Source organism: Orbicella franksi, chromosome 2, assembly GCF_964199315.1.
Source record: "Orbicella franksi chromosome 2, jaOrbFran1.1, whole genome shotgun sequence".
NCBI lineage: Eukaryota > Metazoa > Cnidaria > Anthozoa > Scleractinia > Merulinidae > Orbicella > Orbicella franksi.
Genome location: NC_138146.1, coordinates 36,933,984 through 36,955,029, shown reverse-complemented (window position 1 = coordinate 36,955,029; position 21,046 = coordinate 36,933,984). Strand labels below are relative to the sequence as shown.

At 40.3% G+C, this 21,046-nt stretch overlaps 2 protein-coding genes across 2 annotated transcripts; one reads left to right on the top strand and one right to left on the bottom strand.

Moving 5' to 3' along the window:
• Positions 1–90: 90 nt before the first annotated feature.
• Positions 91–5,394, bottom strand: LOC145479728 (monocarboxylate transporter 13-like). Its single transcript, XM_081458164.1, has 4 exons — positions 4,787–5,394; positions 3,089–3,867; positions 2,346–2,715; positions 91–937 (listed from the first exon to the last, which is right to left on the bottom strand). The coding sequence occupies exons 1-4, from the start codon at positions 4,998–5,000 to the stop codon at positions 738–740; spliced, it is 1,563 nt and encodes a 520-aa protein (XP_081314290.1). The 5' UTR covers positions 5,001–5,394; the 3' UTR covers positions 91–737.
• Positions 5,395–11,898: 6,504 nt separating this feature from the next.
• On the top strand, positions 11,899–20,732 carry LOC145479712 (uncharacterized). Its single transcript, XM_081458151.1, has 5 exons — positions 11,899–12,037; positions 13,042–13,176; positions 18,546–18,611; positions 19,323–19,391; positions 19,870–20,732. Exons 1-5 carry the CDS (start codon positions 11,899–11,901, stop codon positions 20,142–20,144), a joined length of 684 nt encoding a protein of 227 aa, XP_081314277.1. The 3' UTR covers positions 20,145–20,732.
• Positions 20,733–21,046: the final 314 nt, after the last annotated feature.

Genomic DNA, 21,046 nt, shown 5'->3' with positions numbered 1-21,046 from the left:
CCGATGCATGACATGGCAAAGGAAACATAAAAAATTACCTGTTTTTTCCTTGACTTGATCTTGATTGATGTCACCGAGTTACCTAATGACTGAGAAAATTACTTCATCGTGACTGGCTGAGAGCAAGCCAATTTATCGTTAATTGTTTAATTTGCACTGCAATCAAAGTAACGCTGGTGCGTTCATAATTTTCTCAGTCACATTTAAGCTATAGAGCACCTTTTCCGTGTTTACATAGCCTCATCTGAACACGAGCAGGGTTGAGAGAATTCGAGACAGTTATACAAACCCGAGACGTAGTCGCGGGTTTACATAACTTTCGAGAATTCTCCCAGCCCCCACTCCAGTGTTTAGACGAGGCTATGTAAACACGGAAAAAGTGCTCTGTTGTTTTTATAAAATAATTCTCAAAAATACGCGCGAATCTAAAACGTCACAACCGTGTTTACCTATTCTCATCTAAACACACCTACCGACTAATGAGAGCGCGCGTAGTAGCTCAGTTATTTCAAAAAATAAATGAGTAATCTTACGAACGCTCGAAGTTGGAAGTTATTTCAAATTGCACCCTCCTGAAGTCTCGTGCAATTTTGAGAGAACTTAAAAAAAAGACACTCGTAGTGTTAATCCATAGCTGAGGATGATTGCACTCGCATTCCCACGATATTCCTACGATAGCTTTTACTAATTTTGATATTGATTATGTGTTTTGCACAAATGAGACCTTTAAAAGTTAGTTAGCGTGCTCTAGGTGGACCAAATACTGTATGTCTATATGTGGCTAATTGTTCGTCACTACTTATATTGTTTTTCAAGTCAAATCCTCTCTTTTCCCCGAGGCAGAACACAACCAGAGGCAGCAAGGCAGCTATTTGCACCAAGATACCAGCCATAATAAACGACCACGTGTAGCAATCAAACACATCTGCCAGGAATCCTGAAATTAGACAACAAGCAGTTTGTGATTGAAGCCTTAAAAGGGCATAGTTAATAGAGGGAAATGATTAGGAAGGCCGGTAAACATCAAACAAACAAACAAACAGGCCAAGATTTGTTTTGGAAGGTCCTTGATCCTGCATGAAATGCATAATCGAAATGCTTCTATTGGCTGGTTGTATGAACACACATGACCGCCTTTTGTATTTTGCCAGGTTTTGTGCAGGGTCCACCCCCAAAATAGCCAACAAACACATACAACAAAATACCTATAATTAGAGTTGTTCGGGATACGAGATATTTGGGTGAAAAATTTAAATGGGACGCACGTTATTGGGGACAAAATTGATAGGATTTGGGATATTTGGAACAGATATTTTGGGATATCGAGTAGGACAAATTGTTGATTTTTGCAACCGCAATAAACGGGATACAGGACATTAAGGCGAAATATATAGATCCACACTAATATCGTCTTTTGATCGGTTGAGAGAGATATCTCCGAGTTTGGATTTATGGCAAAAATTTGACTTGCCAGTTGAGGGGATGGTGCTGAAAGCACTGAGAGGGAGATGGTTGACGTGGATTCAAGGCGGAATACTGATCAAACCCCAAAAGTACCGATTAGGTGTCACAAGAGTCGTTAATAGGAATTAATCTGGGATGTTGAATGTGAACTTCAAATTAGGGCGTGTTCAAACCAACAGAAAATTTCTCCTGAAAACAATTTGAGCTGCGGGCAAATAATCTTTACAGATGATTACTGATCGGAACTGTGTGGCTAAACAGGTCTTAAAAACTTGCGTCGATATGATTAATTGGCCAGTTTAAATCGCAGACTGCAGACGGTGGTAAAATGCAGACTGCAGACTGGAAACTTTTTAACTAAATCGTCTCACCATATCCATATTATCCAGAGCTAACCGGCAACGGGCTAAAAGAGTTATTCAGGATATATAACCGAAGCACAGACCACTCGGATTCGCCTGAATAACGCCTAGGTTAGCCTGTTTACGACTAGCCCTTGATACTGGAAAGAATACGATATTCACACTTAAGAACTATGGAAAAAGGTTCGTCACTGACTCTTGATATTTTTCAACAGAAGTTTCGGCCAATGCTTAAGCCTTCATCAGTGATATCACTGATGAAGGCTTAAGCATTAGACGAAACGTCTGTTGAAAAATGTCAAGAGTCAGTGGCAAACCTTTTTCCACAGAACTTATGACATCTCATGACTACACTTTTTCCATTTTTATACACTTAAGAAGTCTGCATTTTCCCCTTACTCTGCATTCCCCCCCCCCCTTCCTCGCCCCCCGGTCTGTAGTTTGCAGTCGGAAGTCTGAGTTTTACACCGTTTGCGCCATCAAATATATATGAAATAAAATAGCCCAGGCCTGAGTCACCTGCCAGTGGAGGCCCGGCTGCAACTCCTACCGACAGCAAAGTGTTTCCCAGCCCCAACGCGGCCGCTCTGCGCCTCTCGTCCACTGTGAACATGAGAAGTGAGTTCATTGTCGTGACAAAGATCCCATCACCCAAGCCATAAATCACGGCGAAGATTGCCATTCTCTCGTAGCTTTGTATAACTGGGAGCACTACAGTAACAAATCCGACAAGCAGAGCTCCAAACTGGTAAATAAAAATAGTATTTATCCACTGAACGTCACACAATCTTCCAGCTGCAACGCGAGCCACGCAGGATGATAAACCAAGAAAAATGAAAAGTCGAGATGCCGAGTCAGCAGAAATGTCCAGTTCAAGACAATATTTTACCTGAAATGAAAACAATAAGTTTTTTAAAACGATAGAATCTAAACTTGGAAATATTTTGATCAAAATGCCAAGTTGTTGTGTGTTAGCCCTCAGTCCTAGTCTCACACAGTGCAGTCTAATATATCAGGGCATGTTTTCGCGCCAAGTGGAGACTATTGTTTATCTATACCATGCTCTACAAATATGCTAAGCGTACGTGTGATTTACTTTTATTTTAGTCTAATTTTCTAAATTTTGGGGGCGTTTTTAATAAAACAATTGTTCCCCTCGCGCTTGTTAAATAAGGTCAGGGTATTAAGAAAACAGCGTTTGTAAATTGTCCGGAGTAACGTGGCCCTACGGTGTTTATAATTACCGTCATTGATCCACTTACCAAATGCATTTGCGGAATGAAATGGCCAAAGTTCATCAACACAAGACTGACCATTGCTATCGTGTAAGTTGGAACCTTGAACACGGAAATGTCCAAAAGTGTCCTTAATTTTCGTTTCCTACCCGAAAATTTCTTTCCTTTCATGTCTTTCTTGTAATGATACTCAGAGAAGTTTCTTTTTGTTTCTCTATTGTTGTTTTCTTCGTCTTTACGAATTGCCGTATTTTCCAAATCTTCCACGTGGCCTAAATTTACTATACCAATATCCATCGTCGATAGTCCTTCGACGGAAAGGGTTTTTAAGTCGTCTGGTTTTTCCGCGCAGTTCTGTTGGCTGTTTTTGGAAGGATCTTGGATAGGATCACCGAAAATGGCGCCACATACACACGCCATTACAAAGAATGGTACACTAATCATCTTGTAAGTTCCTCTCCAACCGAACACATCAATCAAGAGCTGTAATAAGGGACCCATAACGAGGACTCCAATGCTACCCCCGACTGAAACGATCCCAACTGCGAGAGACTGCCACCTACGAAAGTTCTTAGCTGTTATGAGAAAGTAGGACGAAAACAAGAGGGCAGAACCCAGACCATACAGGCAACTGTAGGTAACAAACATCCACAGAAGGCTGGAGGAGTAAGAAGTTAACAGCAAGCTCAGTGCACATATCAGACACCCAGCGATAGAGGTGAAGCGACATCCAATCGTTTCGCAGAGTGCTGATCCGAGAGGGCCGAGGAAAAATGTCAGACCCAACGATAGAGAATCGACCCAAACTGTAATTCCAAAACAAAAGTACTAGTTAGCACACGAGTGAAAAAGTCTGTCAAACTAGGGCATTTCATGCGAAGTTCATATACTGGCAAGCAGGGGCTTAATTTTTCGGTGTGTTTGGATCATCTATGGGGGAACGCAAAGACATTTAGCTACAGCGCCGGAAAAGGGGAGGTTATGACAAGAAATGAACAAAGTAATGAGGTAAGACGAAATCTGCGCCAAACCACCCGGCTTTACCATAATCTCTGCAAAATGCAGTGACTAGGAATATTGGCACTTCTCTAGGATGGAATTTACCTCTTTCAGCTGTTGTACAACAACAACAACAGAAACAAGCTTTGTTTGAATGCTTGTTGAATTTGTTTAGGTTGTCCGAGAACACTAACTTAGCGATGCCGATCAGCTCTTGAACCAGGACCGTCCAGACCACGAGCGTACTGAGAATCACGACTTTCAGGTTCCGACATATTTCCACTTCAAGTTCAGGTCTGACCGGTGCAGGCTCAAGAGCTGGCGGAAGCGATTGGCAAGCTACTGACCCATAGACCTTAAAAATCAAATCGAATGAAAATGCATTTTTTATTCAGGTAGCTAGCAGATTGATTAGCAGTGGAAGCGCAAATTTCAGATCCCTGGGGCGGATACAGGATTTTAGAGAAGGGGATTCGAGATACGGACCGCCGAAGGTTATCCCCTGTAGGGGGTCCGGGCGCATGCTTCCCCGGAAAATTTTTAAAATTGAGTTCCTTGGAAATGGATTTCCGGCATTCTGAGGCAAATTCAGCGTGTTATAATGAATCATTTTTTTCAAATATAGGGGGTTCGACCGAGCCTTCCGAAACCACCCACCCCCTCCCCACCCCCCAATCCCCAACCAGATCCGCCCAGGCCCAGGATCCAACAATTACCTAGCCTTACCAGTCCTCGCTCGGCCTTCTCTGAACTCGCCCATTAGTTCAGGAAGCAGCACGCCAAAGCTAACGCTAAAACCAAGATCCAACAACTGGCATACAGAAGCACAGATACTGACGAACCACGAACACAAGCTGTCAGGGGGGTGCTGTAGTCGTTTGCATTTCATCATCTTCCCTAAATTACAAACGCAATGAATTAGCCAGAATTTCGCTAACATTAATACTGTAGAATTCCCAATGTAACGCCCCACTCCCCCCTCCGACCTTCTAAAAAAACGGCTAAATTTTTTACCTTCCTATTGAACCCTGGAAGAAACGGTCCCAGCAAAAGTAATGTCGCTCCCGAAAATAACGGCCCTTTGAAGATTATACCTGCTCGACTCACACAATAACATATTATATTTAATGTAACGTTTCAAACAGTTCTTTAGATTAATGTAAAATGCGACCATTTCTTTTGCCCTTCAGTACCAACATCTGTTAACTTCATGTTGGACATGTTACGCGCCCCCTAGGCCTGAAACGACTGTGAATTACCATATATACAAACGTTTTTAACCATATTGTAAATAATCATTTTAATTAAAATTTTATCTACTTACATTTTAACTAGTTTGTATTTTCTCTTGTTTTCTTGTTCATTAATTATTTAATTAATTAATTAATGTATAAGCTCTTGTTCTTCGGCCATTTCAGCTTAAGTAAAAAACAAAAAACAAACTGCCGTCACAAACATGACAAAACAACACATGTTGTAAAAACCTTGATTTGAGAACTTAACATTTCGTTTGCTTCTACATACATCATCAGAAGTATAAAACGGTTAGCTTCATTACGATAAATTTAAACAAGAAGATTAGTGCCTAATAACGGAAACCGGTACCTAATAAGGAAAGATATGACAATAGATACAAATGAAAATAAGCAGACTTAAAATCTGCTGAAAAAAAACATATAAATGGCTAGTAGAGAAGAAGCTTCTCACTGTCAACAGTTTCGTTAAGTTCTGAGAAATCGAGTTTTTTACAACATGCCTTGTTTTGCTATGTTGGTGACCGCAGTTTGTTTTTTTATTTTTCATTAATGTATATTTTCGTCATTATGAGAGTAGTCTTTCTACGAAGTCAGGCTTTTTAGCTAAGCGGAGTTGGCGCTATAAAAAAAATAATTACCTATTATCATTACGTATCTATCCGAAAGTAACGGGGGGCCGTTACTTTCGGAATTCTTTTATGGTAGTATACAAGTACTAAATAAAAGGACCTAAGTTATGTATATCTGAAATATCTCCAAACAAGCGAATCAAACTAACCGAAAAAGACTCAACCCTAAAAATATCAAACATTTAAGATAAGCCTGGCTATCGATAGACAATGTTGCTGAGCAATGCTGCAAGTGCTACTATCTAAATTCTTTTAGCATAAATCTACTAGCGTTCTATCACGAATGCCGTTCTCTGATTGGCTACGTTACTCGCTATCTATTCTGTGGTAGATAGTGAATAGCGTAGCAGTGTGCCCTTGTTAACAAAATGATGGCCGCTTCTTGGCGTTTTCGAATTGTCTGTGCAGAGGATTTAGATAAAGTTTTGAACGACTAGTAGATTTATACTAAAACAATTAGATTATTCGCTCTTGATTTCTATGCGTGATACTGATTTGACGAGGGCAAAACTATCACGCGATGGAAATCTCGAGCTCATAATCTAATTGTTTATTATATAATAAGTCAAATTATTCTCGCATTTTGATTGCGTTTTACTCTATGATCTATTTGAGGATAGGCGCGAGCATGACGTCATTGACAATCTTTATATTTCTTTAGTACATAAAACAAGTCGATCCCATGTTGCAATGCGTCTGTTCAGTAAAAGATCACAGAAGTCGTCAAAATATTGTAAGACCATCAGTGATATACTCGGCTATCGCCTTGTGCGCCAATGTTTTGTTCCTACCACATGTTGACGTCATCTGTGATCTGTTACTGAACAGACGCACACCACTACAGGGAATCTATTTGTTAATTAGATAGTACGGAGTAGCCTCGCAGTGTGCGGTTGTTAACAACATGGTGGCCGCTTCTCTGCGTTTTCGCCGTGTGTGAATGTGTGAAGAGGATTTAGATAAAGTTTTGAACGATTTATACTCAAACAATTAGATTATTCCCTCTCCATTTCTATGCGATAGAGCTGACGAGGCAGAAGTCTCGAGCTCATAATCTAATTGTTAAATATACGAATTAACATACTCGATCGAACCTAACTTATTCTAATTTTGTTTCCCACATTGCAGTAAATTACAAGCCATAATAGACTAGAATATATATGGCATGGCATTGTGACATATTGTAATCTAAAAGGTGTGTTCGTTAGGTGAATACTGCACCCCACACCCGGAGGGTACTCCCTTATATGGGCTATAAAGGTATGTGCGAAAGGGTATGGTTCTTCAGCCGTTTTGGTTATAAATAGGGTATCGATTTTGGCCATTTTGGTCAGAAATAGGGTATGGTTTTTGCACTCTGGTCTTAAATTAAGTATGTTTTTTAGAAGAAGCTACTTTTTCATCATCATAGATAAGACCATCGACAAAAGCCCTTCATAAATTATGTTAAGAGCAACTGTGCAGGCCGCAGCAGTCATAAATAGAGTATCAAATTTTAGGTCAGTCATAAATAGTGTAGGGAAAAGCGCAGATTTTGGTCATAAATAGGGTAAGGGTTTTGGGAAGCAGGCCGCACAACCCCACCCAATTTTTCTGGGAGTACCCCCCCCCCCGAGACCCCGCATTCATGCTAGCCCAAGCTTTGTGATTTAGTAACTGATGTCTTCATGACAGTTACTGCATAGCTACTATTTGACCTGTTTATTTACCGAAGTGAAACAACTACATTAGATGAATAAACAGTATTGTAAAATACGTATTAGTTTCTGCTAGCTTTGTTACAAGATTGATCTACTGATGTTTCAATTGGGGGTGGAATTTGAAAACCGACATCAATAAGACAGTGGTAGTTAATTGGGTTCCCCCGATTTTGTTTGCATTTTTTTTTTCGAACTTGATTTACATTTTCAAACATTCTCGGTCATTTTTTTTTTTTACCGTTGGTTCAACAGACACACATTGTGCAGTTTACCTGTTGTACAGAGAGTATCCCTAGTACGGTGTACAGAAAGATGTAAGTCTTAGTCCATTTAATTGGTTGATTTTCCGTTTTTAGAAAGTTTTAAGCGTTACTTGTTCGCTGATCAGACTGTAAGAGAAGTCACCTAGAGATAAGCGGTCACGGATCACAGCTTTTATGGATGGTGTTTCAGTAGAGATTAGAAATTTACTCAAATCCCATGCAAGCCATTGTGCGTGACTCAGTGTTCAGTAAGAATGGAACTGATTTCCCTTAATTAACAAGTTCACACCTTCAATGCAAAGAAACACGTCCTTCCCCTTAAGCAAGCCTTAGTATCCAGCTTTACCTCTACTACGTTGTTCCATAGTTCCATAGTTATGTGAACATGCTATTATATCAGACAACAGACGACCACTCATTCTGTTACCTGCCTTACCGTTTTCGTTAAGTGAATAACACGTCGAAACACGCGCCAAACTTGTCTAAATTCTCTTTTCTGAACCCAGCTGAGGAATGGCAGAAGGATAGCGAGTAGAGGGAAAGGGGGACACGAAAACGTGACAAAACAATCAATAACTGAAACGTTAATATTTAACAGCCAAGGTATATATGTTATTATTGACCGGCTTAGGGTTGGTCCGTATAGTGAACAACTGTGACCGAGGTCTTGAAAATGCTACCCGAGGCCGCAGGCCGAGGGCAGCATTTTCAAGCTACTTTATGCTAGTTGCATTTGGTACACCAGTTAAGTTCTCCAAACTTGTTTTTCCGATGTGAAATTTCGTGGAAAGTTTGAAGCTGTACTCAGCTCAAGAGCTGAAAAAAAGCTGATAATATTTGCTCTTCAGAGACAGTTACAGCAGAAGAAGGCTCTTCTAGTTGCCATTTTGAGACGACTTTTCAGTCCCAACCAGCTATTCTGTTAAGCCGGTTTTCCCAGTGGATTTTATGATACAATTTTTGCCAGCCAGGGCGCGGAAGCAGTTCGTTCGGTACAAGTTTCATTGTTAAATTTTCTAGTATATTTTTTACTTCGCTCAAAATCGAAGAAACGTCCAGTTCTCAGCGTTAGCCATCGGACGTGTCACAAAATCTTCGATGTAGTCCTTCGAGACCTTCGACGCAACAGCCCCCAAATGCAAAAGCTTGTTCTGATATCATGCAGATTTTTATGAACAGATCGTTTCTTACGCGCTTTTTCATTGATTATTTTTGCATGGAACTTAAGTACGTTGGGTAGTTGAGCTTTCGCTGCCATCTCTTATAATTGTTTCCCATTGAATGTTGGCAGTAGTGGGAGACTATAGATTTATTATTACAGTGGCAAATTTGAGCTGAAACAAAATCAGTTGTTTTCATTTTTAGACTTACCAAGTATACTTAAAAGCATACTTTTTTACTCGATATATTTCAATTTATGTGTCCTATTTTGAAAGAGCCATCCCTTTACTGGCGAGCGAAACTCGACTAATCAAGCTTTGTACAAACCGTTTCAAGGACAAAACGTTGCTTTGTTTTTTCGAATGGCTATTTTTTTCTCTGAGACGTACCTGCAGGGAGTCATGGTGGTGGTAGAGGGGAAAAAACTCACTGTTTCCCGTTGGGCCAGTCATTAAGTGTTTTGTTACACCTCCCAACTCAGAAATACAAATAAGAACTGCGAAAAAATATATTTGCTTCGACACCGACTGGCACTCAAATCTGCAAAAGTTCAAGTTGTTGTCTCCCTAGAGAGTTGACACGGGACACGGGACACGGGACTCGTCCAATCAGAAAACTATTGTGTTGGAAGGTATAACAATACATGTTCATTAACTTGGCTTTGATTGCTAGTCAATTACGAAAAGTCTGTTGCGTATAGACCGCACATTTTATCTGGGAAGATGGCTTGGCAAGAATTTGCGGGAGATCCCATAGATACCATCTCATCTCGCCACCCACACTCCCTCGGTCTACAGCGCACCGATAGACTGTCAGATATGATATCAAAACTTCCTACGTGGTGTCTTGTAGAGTGAATGTGGGGAGAAGTCCAACCTCTCGAAATGAACATTTTTATCAGCCATTTCTTGAGTAATATCGGAAACTCTAATGAAACAGGAGTAAACAATTTGGGTCTTTTATGAGGTTGTTGAACCACATGGTTTTTATTCGCAGCCGCTGTCCAGATACTACACCGGCTCGTGAAGAGTTTGTTTTTGAGAGTACCTGTTACATTTCTCGACTTACCCGTCAATGGGAGATTTGATGATCCGAAGAGTTTCTTTGTGACTTTGAAATGTTTATTCTTTGTGTATCCCCCAAACGATTATAGTGGCAATGTAGGCAAAGAGCGATTTTCCACGGTGAGCGTTTCTTTCACTTGAACAACGCCATTGGGAAGATTGTCTGGCTTGTTGTGAATAACCTGTCATAAAACAAAAGTTAATTTCGTGTCATTAGATTCCATCCAATCAAATCACGTCACTAATTCTATAGTGTTAAATAAATTGGAATCTTCTACTGTCTTCCTCTATCTCTAGCTCGGATAAAACAAATTTTGAAGTGCCACATTAAGCGCTGAATACAGACAAATTGCTAAGACAAGGACAATTGGCACCTGGGCCCATACAACACACAGAGCATTGTTTTGTTCCAGCTGGCTGGTAACTGAAGTGAGGTAAACGTCATTAATTTCTTGAATTGTGGAGGGAAGTGTTGCTACAGTGGTTACTATTTCCCTTTGATAACTGATTTAATTGTACAAATATGCAACTGAAGAAAAAATCTTCATTATCAAAAATGACCTCCTAAGATTTCGCCCTTAGTTTGTCTGTGAAATGAGTAACAAATCTTGTCCCTATCCACTTAACAAGGCCCCCATACCAGTCGTTTGGTGTTTATATGCTCTGTTTATCTAAATTTGAAGTAACATTGGAGTGGCCGAGTTTTGTACTCCTGTTAAATTTGGTCGGGAGATAGGAGTCTTTCGAAATGAAAGAGGGAAACATTCACCGTCATTCTGTACTAAACTGATCAATTAAAAGGGCGGCGTTGATATCGCATGTCATCACCTGTAAGCGAACAAACAAGGGGTCATATAACGGTGTTTAGAATTATGGAAAAACTGATTTGTGCTGACTTCCCTGAGCATGACATCTCGAGGTGGGTGACAATTCCTTCATTGAAAATCTTGCTAAGTGATTAACAGGCTAGTTAAGCTAAAATATAGTTTATGATTGTGTATTTCTGATCTCAAAAGGTACATTTGTTTCCAGACGATCGTCAACAAGATTCTCACGTGCCTGCTCATTAATTGAGCAGGCGATTGCATGTACCCATTAAAAAGCGTATTATTTCATGGAAACTAATTCGTGGTCAGTCCATCTTAGCCGCGACATGATTTAAAATCAGAAGTGCTCACGAAAGCAATCAGAATGTCCCTTTCCATGATTGACCAGCTTGTCAAAATATGAACTTATCAGACGTTATTCAGTCACGGTTTCTAGAAGTCAATATATGAAATTGAAGGAAGCGTAGTTGAGATCTTTCTCGGAATTTACAGTAAAGACGAAAGGACAACGGCGACGTCAGGGAAGACGCCTACTTAGAAATGAATTTATATTTTACTTTCGAACTTCGTTACTATTTGAATCTCCTCAGTACGCCAATCTGTCTGAAAACCTGCTCAAACTAAATATGTAATGCGAGCAATCAATTTCAAAAAGAAATACACAAAAAGTTGTCACCGTTGCCTGTGTTGTCTAAAATACGCAGAAATTGGTCATTTCACGTTGTTGTTTTGCAGAGGACGGCAGCAAAATGTACAAAGATCTATAATGCACGTGCATTGCCATTGTTTTGCTCATTAAAGACATTAAACCTTTTGTTTGATGACGTTTTCGCTGCCGTCGCCGTCATTAAGTTCCCTGGTAAGACTAAATCTGGTATACTCATATAGTAATTTTACTCATTAGAACTAAATGTGTAAATTATGATTCTGTATTTAGAATGACCAGGCTTCCAAAAATTGCAAGCTTTGCCAGCTTTTGTTTCACAGCATTGCTTGTGGTGCATCTTCCCGAAGCAGTGTACTCCAAATCCAAAGTAGCTACCCATGACAAGGGAGAAATCACCATAGATAAGAAAGGTAAGGTTATGGTGATAAATCAAGAATGGTAATGATAAAATTAATTCGGGTAGACTACTAGCAGCTCGGCCCCGTAAGGATACGCCTTGTAATGGCTTATACGGGGAGGCTCCGCCCCAAATTAAAGGGGTACCTTTTTCAGGCTTCAGGTATATAAAGGGTACGGATTCTACAAGTTGAGGTATATGAAAAGGTTGGGTTAGTTAGTTATTTTAATTAAAATACTTCGAACAGATGCACCTTATGACTGTATCATTTCATTTATTAGGAGCTACATGAAAATGCTAAGAAGTGCTACTTTTTTGTCGATTTATTCATAATATGGGTCAGTTATGAAAGCATGTGAAAGGGATACCTTTTCCTCAATTAATTAAGATATACGAAAGAGGTACTTTTCTTGTCAAAATGGTATACAAAAGGGTAAAGGGTTGGACCTCGGGCGGAGCCTCCTGGTGTAGAACTTTCTAGAGTACCCGTCCCCACCCCCCCCCCGCCCCCGTCTCCCCCGGCGTTGGGTTTGATAAGGCTTATGGCATTACGAACAAAAACTTGAGCTTTGGAAGAGCTCTTGAAACAGTTTATGATTGGTCTGCAACTCTTTTCGCCACCTCCCACCCCCCTTCCCCCGAACTAAAAACACAAGCTACCTGGATTTGTCGGTTTTTTCTCATCGAAAAACAACTCAATTTTTGAGATGAACCGCTGTACAAATTTTGTGTTTTCACCGTCTGAAACACAGTGCCTGTCACGCCATTAGGAAAGCGGTTCAGGTACGCACAAGGATGAGGAGAGTCTCGGCATCAATCCAATCAACGCTGTTTAAAAGAGGTTCTGCCATCACGTAATTCTTGCAATACAGTACTAAGCTATTTGACTTTTAGTGTTCAGTTTAAGTTCAGTAAGTTGTATATTTCCAATGAAACTTTGACCTTGCCTCGGGTTCTGGAATAACGAATGTGCCAATCTACTTAGTTATTTTATCTTATTATTATTATTTTTCATAGCAATGGAGCACATTATAGAGCAGAAAACCTCCGAAGCCATCAAGAAGCTCGAAAAACAATTCAAGTCAACATTCAGGGCGTACACTTCGACAAACGACAAAAGCAGAAAACACCAGGCTCATAAAAAACTTGAAGGTAAGGCTGACTGCACTTGAGAGTTCAGTCAGTTAGTTAAGCAGTCACCGAGTAATATCATTTTAACAAATCTTTAAAACATCATTGAGGACTCGTATCGTTGCGTACAGTATGAAGATTCAACGAATAGTGCCACGTGAATGTGTCCCGGTGAGTAAGTCGCCATGAGCACGGCGGCATGTTCGGGCACCGTGAGATTTTCACGAAGAATCCATGGGTTTAGTTTTAACTGTTAACGTTATATTACAGCACCTAGAGCCCCACTGTCGTCCCCAGCAATATCCATTTTAACATTTTTGTCACGAGCTCGTTACGGATTTTTCAGTGCTCTGCCCTTCGTCGACCATTTGACCAAACGAAACGGAGGCTCTGGGGAAGCGAATGCTACAGACCTTTAATGATGTCACGAGCTGCGCATGTCTTAGACTCCGATTCAGTTTATAGTGGGGCGCGGTGGCCTCATGGTTAGTGCGCTCGTCTCCAGATCGAGCGGTCCGGGTTCAACCCTGGCCGGGGACATTGTGTCGTGTTCTTGGGCCAGACACTTAACTCTCACAGCGCCTCTCTCCACCCAGGTGTATAAATGAGTACCGGCAAGCTTAATATGCTGGTGTAACCATACCATGGACTAGCATCCCATTCAGGGGAGAGTTGAAATACTCTTACAGTCTAGCCGCCCATAAACGATGTAAGGACAATGGTTTTAGGCCTGTGGGGCGGTTTTACCAGCACTAGCGAGCTCAATAAATATTGGATCTGGTGGCTGGAACACTTCGCGAGGGCACAAGGTTTGAAGTACTAGCTAACAGGGTTTCGCTAGCGGTGACGCTGGACGGGAACGGGGAATAACTTAACTCTGCAGAGCAAACCGCTTGACAGCCGGAACTCGTTACAAGATGCCAGAGGTACAGGGTCTAGTTTCTTTGTCCCAAGAAGCGAGGAAACGACAGTAAACACTGAGATTTCTTCTGGAATACAGCAACTTCTTTAACAGTGGAGTAAACTTCATCGGTACTTCACAGCTAATACACGCGTACAGAGTAAACGTTGGTAATCGATTTACTGACAACAGTTTTCGCGTTGCTTATATATCGTCTAAGGTAGACATAGGTGTTCGCTTATACCAAATGAGTACAAAGACTTTAACACTAAGACACGTGCAGGCTGATAACTACAGAACATCCGATTGGTTAGCCCAATCTTCATTTAAGGTCATTTAAAGTAACAAAGCTTACATCTGCCTGGATTCCAGTAAAGAGTCTAAGTCTGAATCTATCGAAAACGCACGTGTTGTCTACTGTACATTGTTGTACCAGAGCAGATGGTCTTTTGATATTCAAAATCTCGCTTAACTAATAATATATAAAATATGTATTCCATTGAAATTACTGACATCAGTTCTATTGAAAACTTCAAACGTGCGGCTGTTTACACGGATATATTTTAAACAATACCTGCTATTTTGCATTTAAAAAGCATGAACGATTCGAGTTCTGAAAATACGAAATCTTAGCTTTCCAAAACTGCATTTCTTATACTGAAACTGTCATAAATCGGAGCGAGCCAAATATTGGGACTCAAAGAACCGATGAACAAATCTATTAGCGCAAAAGGGCAGGTAAAGTTATGTGAAATAAGCATTTCTTGCTGGAAACCAGGAGGTTTAATGTCATGCAAATTAACATCTGGACAACTGTTCACGAACTGCATTTGCTTCGGAGTCCAACTTATAATTTTGTAAAATCATAGTGATGAGTGTCTCTTGTTATCGTGACAGCGAACACCCAAAATGTGAAAGCCTATGCGGTCGCTTACGGGAGGTGGCCGCTTACGAGAGCTTACACCATATTGGGTCAAAATTTTGCCTCATTAGCATATGGTAACTGTCAACCTATTATTTGGAGTATGGCCGCCATGTTGCGCGAGTCCGTCGTCGTCGTCGTCGTCGTCGTCGTCGTCGCCGTCGTGGGTACGCGCCCACGAGCAATACCGCTAGCCATGATAACCATGAGAAAATCAACTCATGGGTTTCCTTTTCTTTCCTATATGAGTGTGGGGCTCCGCTTGGCGGTCCTTCGGGCCGCCGGAGCTCCGCTAAAAAATACGGTTCTTCCCATTGATTAATTTCCGTCTCTGACTTGTACTATTCAGGAATGCGATAATGTTTCAATACCTTATTATCCAATATCCGCTCTATTAACTGTCAAGTGGTCGCTTACGAGAGGTGAAAAACAAAAGAAAATTTCAAACTTTTAGCTCTGAAAGTGGTCGCGGTCGCTTACGAGAGGTTCCAAATATAGTGATTTGACTTGAAAACTTGTGGTATTTTGGAAACCTGGTCGCTGATCATGAGCAGAAGCGTCGCTTTCGGTAGGTGGTCGCGATCGCAACCGGAGGTTCGACTGTAGTCGTCTCATGCTACAGAAACCAGGATAAGCTCAGGCCTGATGGGCCACTTGGCTCGTATGCAGACTTAACCTTCCTACCTACTTTAAACAATGTCTTTTTTTTGTTGTTATTCTAAAAATAAGAGAGAAGGTAGATTCCTCAGTCTCAAAATTAAATTATTATGAGATCACGACCTACTTGTATGTTGTGTTTCCAGGCTGTCTTGCTGCAGTTTGATCGAAACAACTTCATAATTTTCACTGGTGTAAATAATTTTTTTTGTCTTCAGCATATCTCTATAATTTCCGAGTGAAATACACCATAAGACATCTACGTTGACGTGCTTTATACAGTACCTAAGGTAGAGGTCAATATCCGTTTTAGTCTTGACAGTATGCTTTATTTCATTCTAGTTTATTTCATTCTAGTATGCTTTATTTCATTCCATTTGATCACATAACACTGCTAACGTTACTTTCCTGAGAATTTTTTTTTTCCTCCGGAGAAACCCCACAGATTTCTTAATGCCATTGATTTGAAATAAATCCCCAAGAACAAATTGTTTTGGAGGTCAACATGCTCTATATAGCACCGTGCCCCAAACAAATGCAATTTACCTGTACTTTCACTTCCAAAATGTCCTCTTTTTATGGCGTGGACTCTTCATCAAATACTTTTTTCTTAATCTCTTTTTACCCTTGTCCACACGACACTCCTCCACTGGTCGAAGTTGTTGACACACGCGCAATTCACGACAATGACCTTTCAGTAACGCACTGACTGAGAGCAAGAGCGATGAATGGTGAAGAATTCGCACTAGTATATCCTTTTTAACCACAGGTAATTGACTTTAAGAAAAATACGGCAAACTGATTGGTCTAAGGGACCATTAGAAAAGTGACGAGGGGGGGGGGGGGGTGGAGAAAAAGCAAAAAAAAAATTCATGCAAAGGAGGGTGACTGAAAAAAAAAATCGTGTAAAGAAGAAGTGAAGAAAAAAGCATTCCTGCAGAGTGAATTGCACTCTCGGGCTTAAGAACTGTATTTGTCTGAAGGGCAACTTGGCAGCCACTTTATACTGCAGTTTTAATTCCTTGGTCCTGGTGGAATCCCCATTCACCTGGTTTTCTCTACAATTAGGAAAACGGACATTTTTCCCTTTCAAGGCTGATACAATTTTTGCGCAGCAACTTCATCATGGACACTGGTAACCAAACACCCTGACAGAAAAACTCTTATGGATAATCATGGCTTAAAAGTGATAAAAAACATGCGCTATAAAGAGCCATCCTGCTTGATTCGTTTGCAATTAAACAAGCACATACCGTGTTTTGAAAGCCACGACATATAGGAGTGATTTCACAACTGACATGTATAAATGACGATTATGGACACAGATTCATATTAAATATTACAATTATTTTAATTAATTCATAAGGATATATTCTGTTCCGCTGTAAGTTTCCATTCTGTTTGTATCGTTATATTTGCGTGTGTGTGTAAGTGTGTTACCGACCGATAACTGTATAAATAATCTATGTAACTTAATGTTTGCCCATTCTTTTTAGCCCTTATGGTTATTTTGGGCAGGCAGTACTCTACACTAATTTAATGTTTATTGTAATTATTTTATTAATTGTGAGTACAAATAAATGGTTGTTGTTGTTGTTGTTGTTGATGTGCACACCCACGGCGAACCGTAACACTTCCCCAACATATAACACGGCCGGTAATCAAAGACAATCATGGAGGTGTTTAATAACACAGCTGATGCGTTTAGTATGGGCAGTTTCAATCTGTTTAAGGTTTTTGACAAAATAAATGACGAATAATCATTCAAGTCCAATCGGTACATTAAACCTATCGGCTGAAAATCGTGGAAAATGCACCAAAAACGCTTCAATTTTGCAAAATTTTCTGAGGGGGTATGTCCCCAGACCCCCCTAATTAATTGCCCCCATATTTATCGCTGGACGGCCACTCGCAGTATCCTAGCCAAAACCTTGATTCACCGCCCCGGGTTCAAGGGGAATGAATAAACAAAATTCACATTTTACTAAGCATCAAACAAAAATGCAACGCAGCCCCATCAGTTAGGCAATAGCACTTTTTAAAATGTGTCTGATACTTGGTTTTGTTTCCCCCGGAGTATAATTTTGACAGTAAAGCAAAACAACTGTGTGAAAGATAAAAAAATATTTGTTTGAAGCCTGTTCCAGGCAATCAGATTGTGTCGAGTGTCAAGACTAACATTGCGACAGTAGAATCCCCCCCTTCCCCCCCCCCCAACAAAAAAAAAATTCGTGCAGGGGACTTGACCCCGAAAAAAAAATCCTGCAGAGTCAGTGGACGTGAAAAAAAATTCCTACAAGCTGCAAAAGTCTCAGCCTCCCCCCCCCCCCCATCCCTTTTCTAATGGTCCGTCCCTAAATCAGTTTTACCGAGAAATGCCACGATCTTTTCCGACCGCCTGTGAGCACCGCGAACTATTTATAAAACAAAGATCTAACACATGGAGCCCATATGTCACAGCGTGGTAGCCATCTTGTAAGCGCAAAAAGCGGGCTTGTTACTATATATGTATTTTATATCTAGATGTTTAAATATTCACAGTGATAGGAAACCCTTGTGAATTATAATATATAAATATAAATAAATAAGATCTTTAGGTGCAGTGATGAAACAGTTTTGTTGGATATCGATTCAAGTTAGCCCTGGCACGCTGCTCATTAAAATGAGCAGTTGAACAAATTTAAAGCCAATGGGCCCCTCAAATTAGGGTGGGTTGGCGACTCTGGGGGTAGAGACTGCAAAAGCTGTAAACAATAAAAATTTAACAATCCAGTGAAGACAAAACAGCAATGCTTGACTATCGTTATAATAAACGTATTGTTTACCCAGTCGTTTTAATCATGTTGATTTTCGGTTGAAGTAACAATGGGTAACACGAGGTGATTATCTTTTTGAATTTTCTTTTCACAGCTTTGGTCAACGTGGTCAAAAGAGAGTCAAAGGAAAGCTTGGAGAAGGATATTAAAGGCTATGAATGTACGGGTGACTGAATTCTGTCGATCTAAAGCTACCGATTTCCGTGGATATATGAAAGATCATGTATTTGAACTGCGGAGAAAGATACGAAGACATGATCGATCATCGCACTTATATGAACGGCTTAAGCTGTTGCGATAGCTTGATAGTTCAATTGGTAGAGCTCTGCGCGGGTATCGTAGAGGTCATGGGTTCGAATCCCGTTCAAGCCTGAATTTTTTTTTTTTTTTTCATCAACAACGCAACAGCAACTCGGTGTTCTCTAGACAGTCACGCTGGAGCAAAGTTTCTACAATGTTCAGAGTACCATAATGTTCTCATTATAATTAAGATCCTGCTGTGTTTGCTTCCATAGGTCAAAATTCCAGGTCTCCACAAAGAAAAATACAGAGATTTTCTAACCAGCCTCGCGCTTTGGCCTCTCACGAATGCTCGAATTTTATTGGCTGCGACATCGTTAGCTATTCGCCGATGCCCAATGCTCGCGTGCGTAGTGCGATAGCAAAATAATCACAAGCCCAAAGCCTAATTTTTAACCCCCCCTTCCTTTAAATATACCATCCTCGAATTTAAATAATCATGAAACAATCAGCACCAATCAGTCTTTCTCAGTTTTGAGTAGGTCGTTGAAGCTACAGTTGACTGCCTTTATTAGACCTAGCAGCTAAATTCTGAATAACAAATGTTGATAAAGTTATTTTTTCTCACTAGTTGATGTGAACAGACTGTCTGGCAAAGAAACCGGACGCATACTGGTTTCTTCATACATAAGAAACAAAAGTAAGTATACATTAAGTACAAGCTAAGGTATATACCCATGCAAAGGTCAAGGAGTACCCCCAGTCTTTTAGTATGTTATATTGTCTCTTAAGGCTTGTTGTCACTCGCGCATAATTTTCACTATCGCATGGGAATAAAAATAATCCATGTAACAGTATGCTGACATTGTATGAAAGCAATTCTATCGTTGGGGGAAATTGAATGATTTTCGACAGAGCCTAGCCCACGTAAAGTAAGAACATATCATTACCTCAGAGGAACAGTCTCAAGTAGCGTTTTAACTCGTATGAATGAAACCAATCACGTTTCTCCGTATCAACTTAACCGACTTGCTGATGTTATATCAGTTGAGGAATTTCAACTTACCTTCAAGAGCTCGAGATATCAAATTGGTTAGACCTGTGGAGGTTAGAAAATAGACAAATGTGACGTCCCAAACGTCCGTTTATATCATTTTTTTTATGATTTTTTCTCCCAGGGCAGTCTTGGGGGGCTTGTCAACCTGTCTGTCAACACAGATGCCTGCCAACATGTGACTTGTTGTGTTGTATAACAACACCCTTCATTGTTCCAAAGAAAACTGTGAAAATGCTCGAGAAACAACTGGCCAAGGCCAACCTTAAGAAGAAGAGCAAGATTTCCAAGAAACATTTGAAGAAAGGTCACGTCTGTGAAGTAAAATGCCAGAAAGCTTGTCTGCCTTCCTGCAAGTTCAGTTGTTGTATTACTCCTAAAAAGCTGGTTAAGCATTGAATTCAAAAGATTCGAAAGCAGGCTAAAGAACTTTTTATAACCTGTGCTGAGCAAGATCTTTAGCGTTAGCCATGTTTAACAGAAAAATCCAAAGTTTGGTCACGGTTTCATGAGACTAGCCTCGTGGTGCTGATTTCGTATTGTACGGTTTTGGTATCGTACGTTGTAGTTTTCGTATTATGCGGTGTGTTTTGCGAACCGCCCACGTTTAGCTGGGAATTAAGCAAGAGAACTACAGAGATAATATTTTTACAACTTCGAGACAGGAAACCTAAAAAAACAACTATGCTATCCAGCGGTGATTCCACGCGGACATCACGAAAGGCTAGTCACGTGCCCTTCATGCAAAGTACTAACCAGGATATTTATTGCAAGAAAAAACTTAGTAGCGGTTGAGATCTAGAGCTTTGTGTTGTGATTTTCCGTTAAACGTTACTGTAGTAAACTGACCATGCTAAAAAGTGTTCTTAGGGATCGGCCTGCCAACTATGACTTCAATAGCGGACACTAGCTTGTGCATGTTTTCCCCTTATACCTCTAAATAATTCGATTTTAAGATTTATTCATTTTTAATTTCTTAAAAACTTAATAAAGGGATCTCAACTGTATATTCAAACTCCTCGTCTGTACTTTCTATGTCATTACTGGTGGGGGCTTTTAATTTGCGGGACATGGTTGATGGAAACCTGCGCGGGTTAATTAAGGGAGAGGACACGCAATGTGTATTACACTAAAGCTTTTGAGTCAACTGTAAAGGTAATGAGCGAGGCATGAAATGTAGTCAACTACAAAAGTGAGTCGACTCGATCTTTTAAGAGGGCCTGAAAAACGGGAATGTTGGAATCTCATTCATCGATCAGTAAATTTTCAGGGGTTTCTTGGCTATCAATTTAAAATTTCTT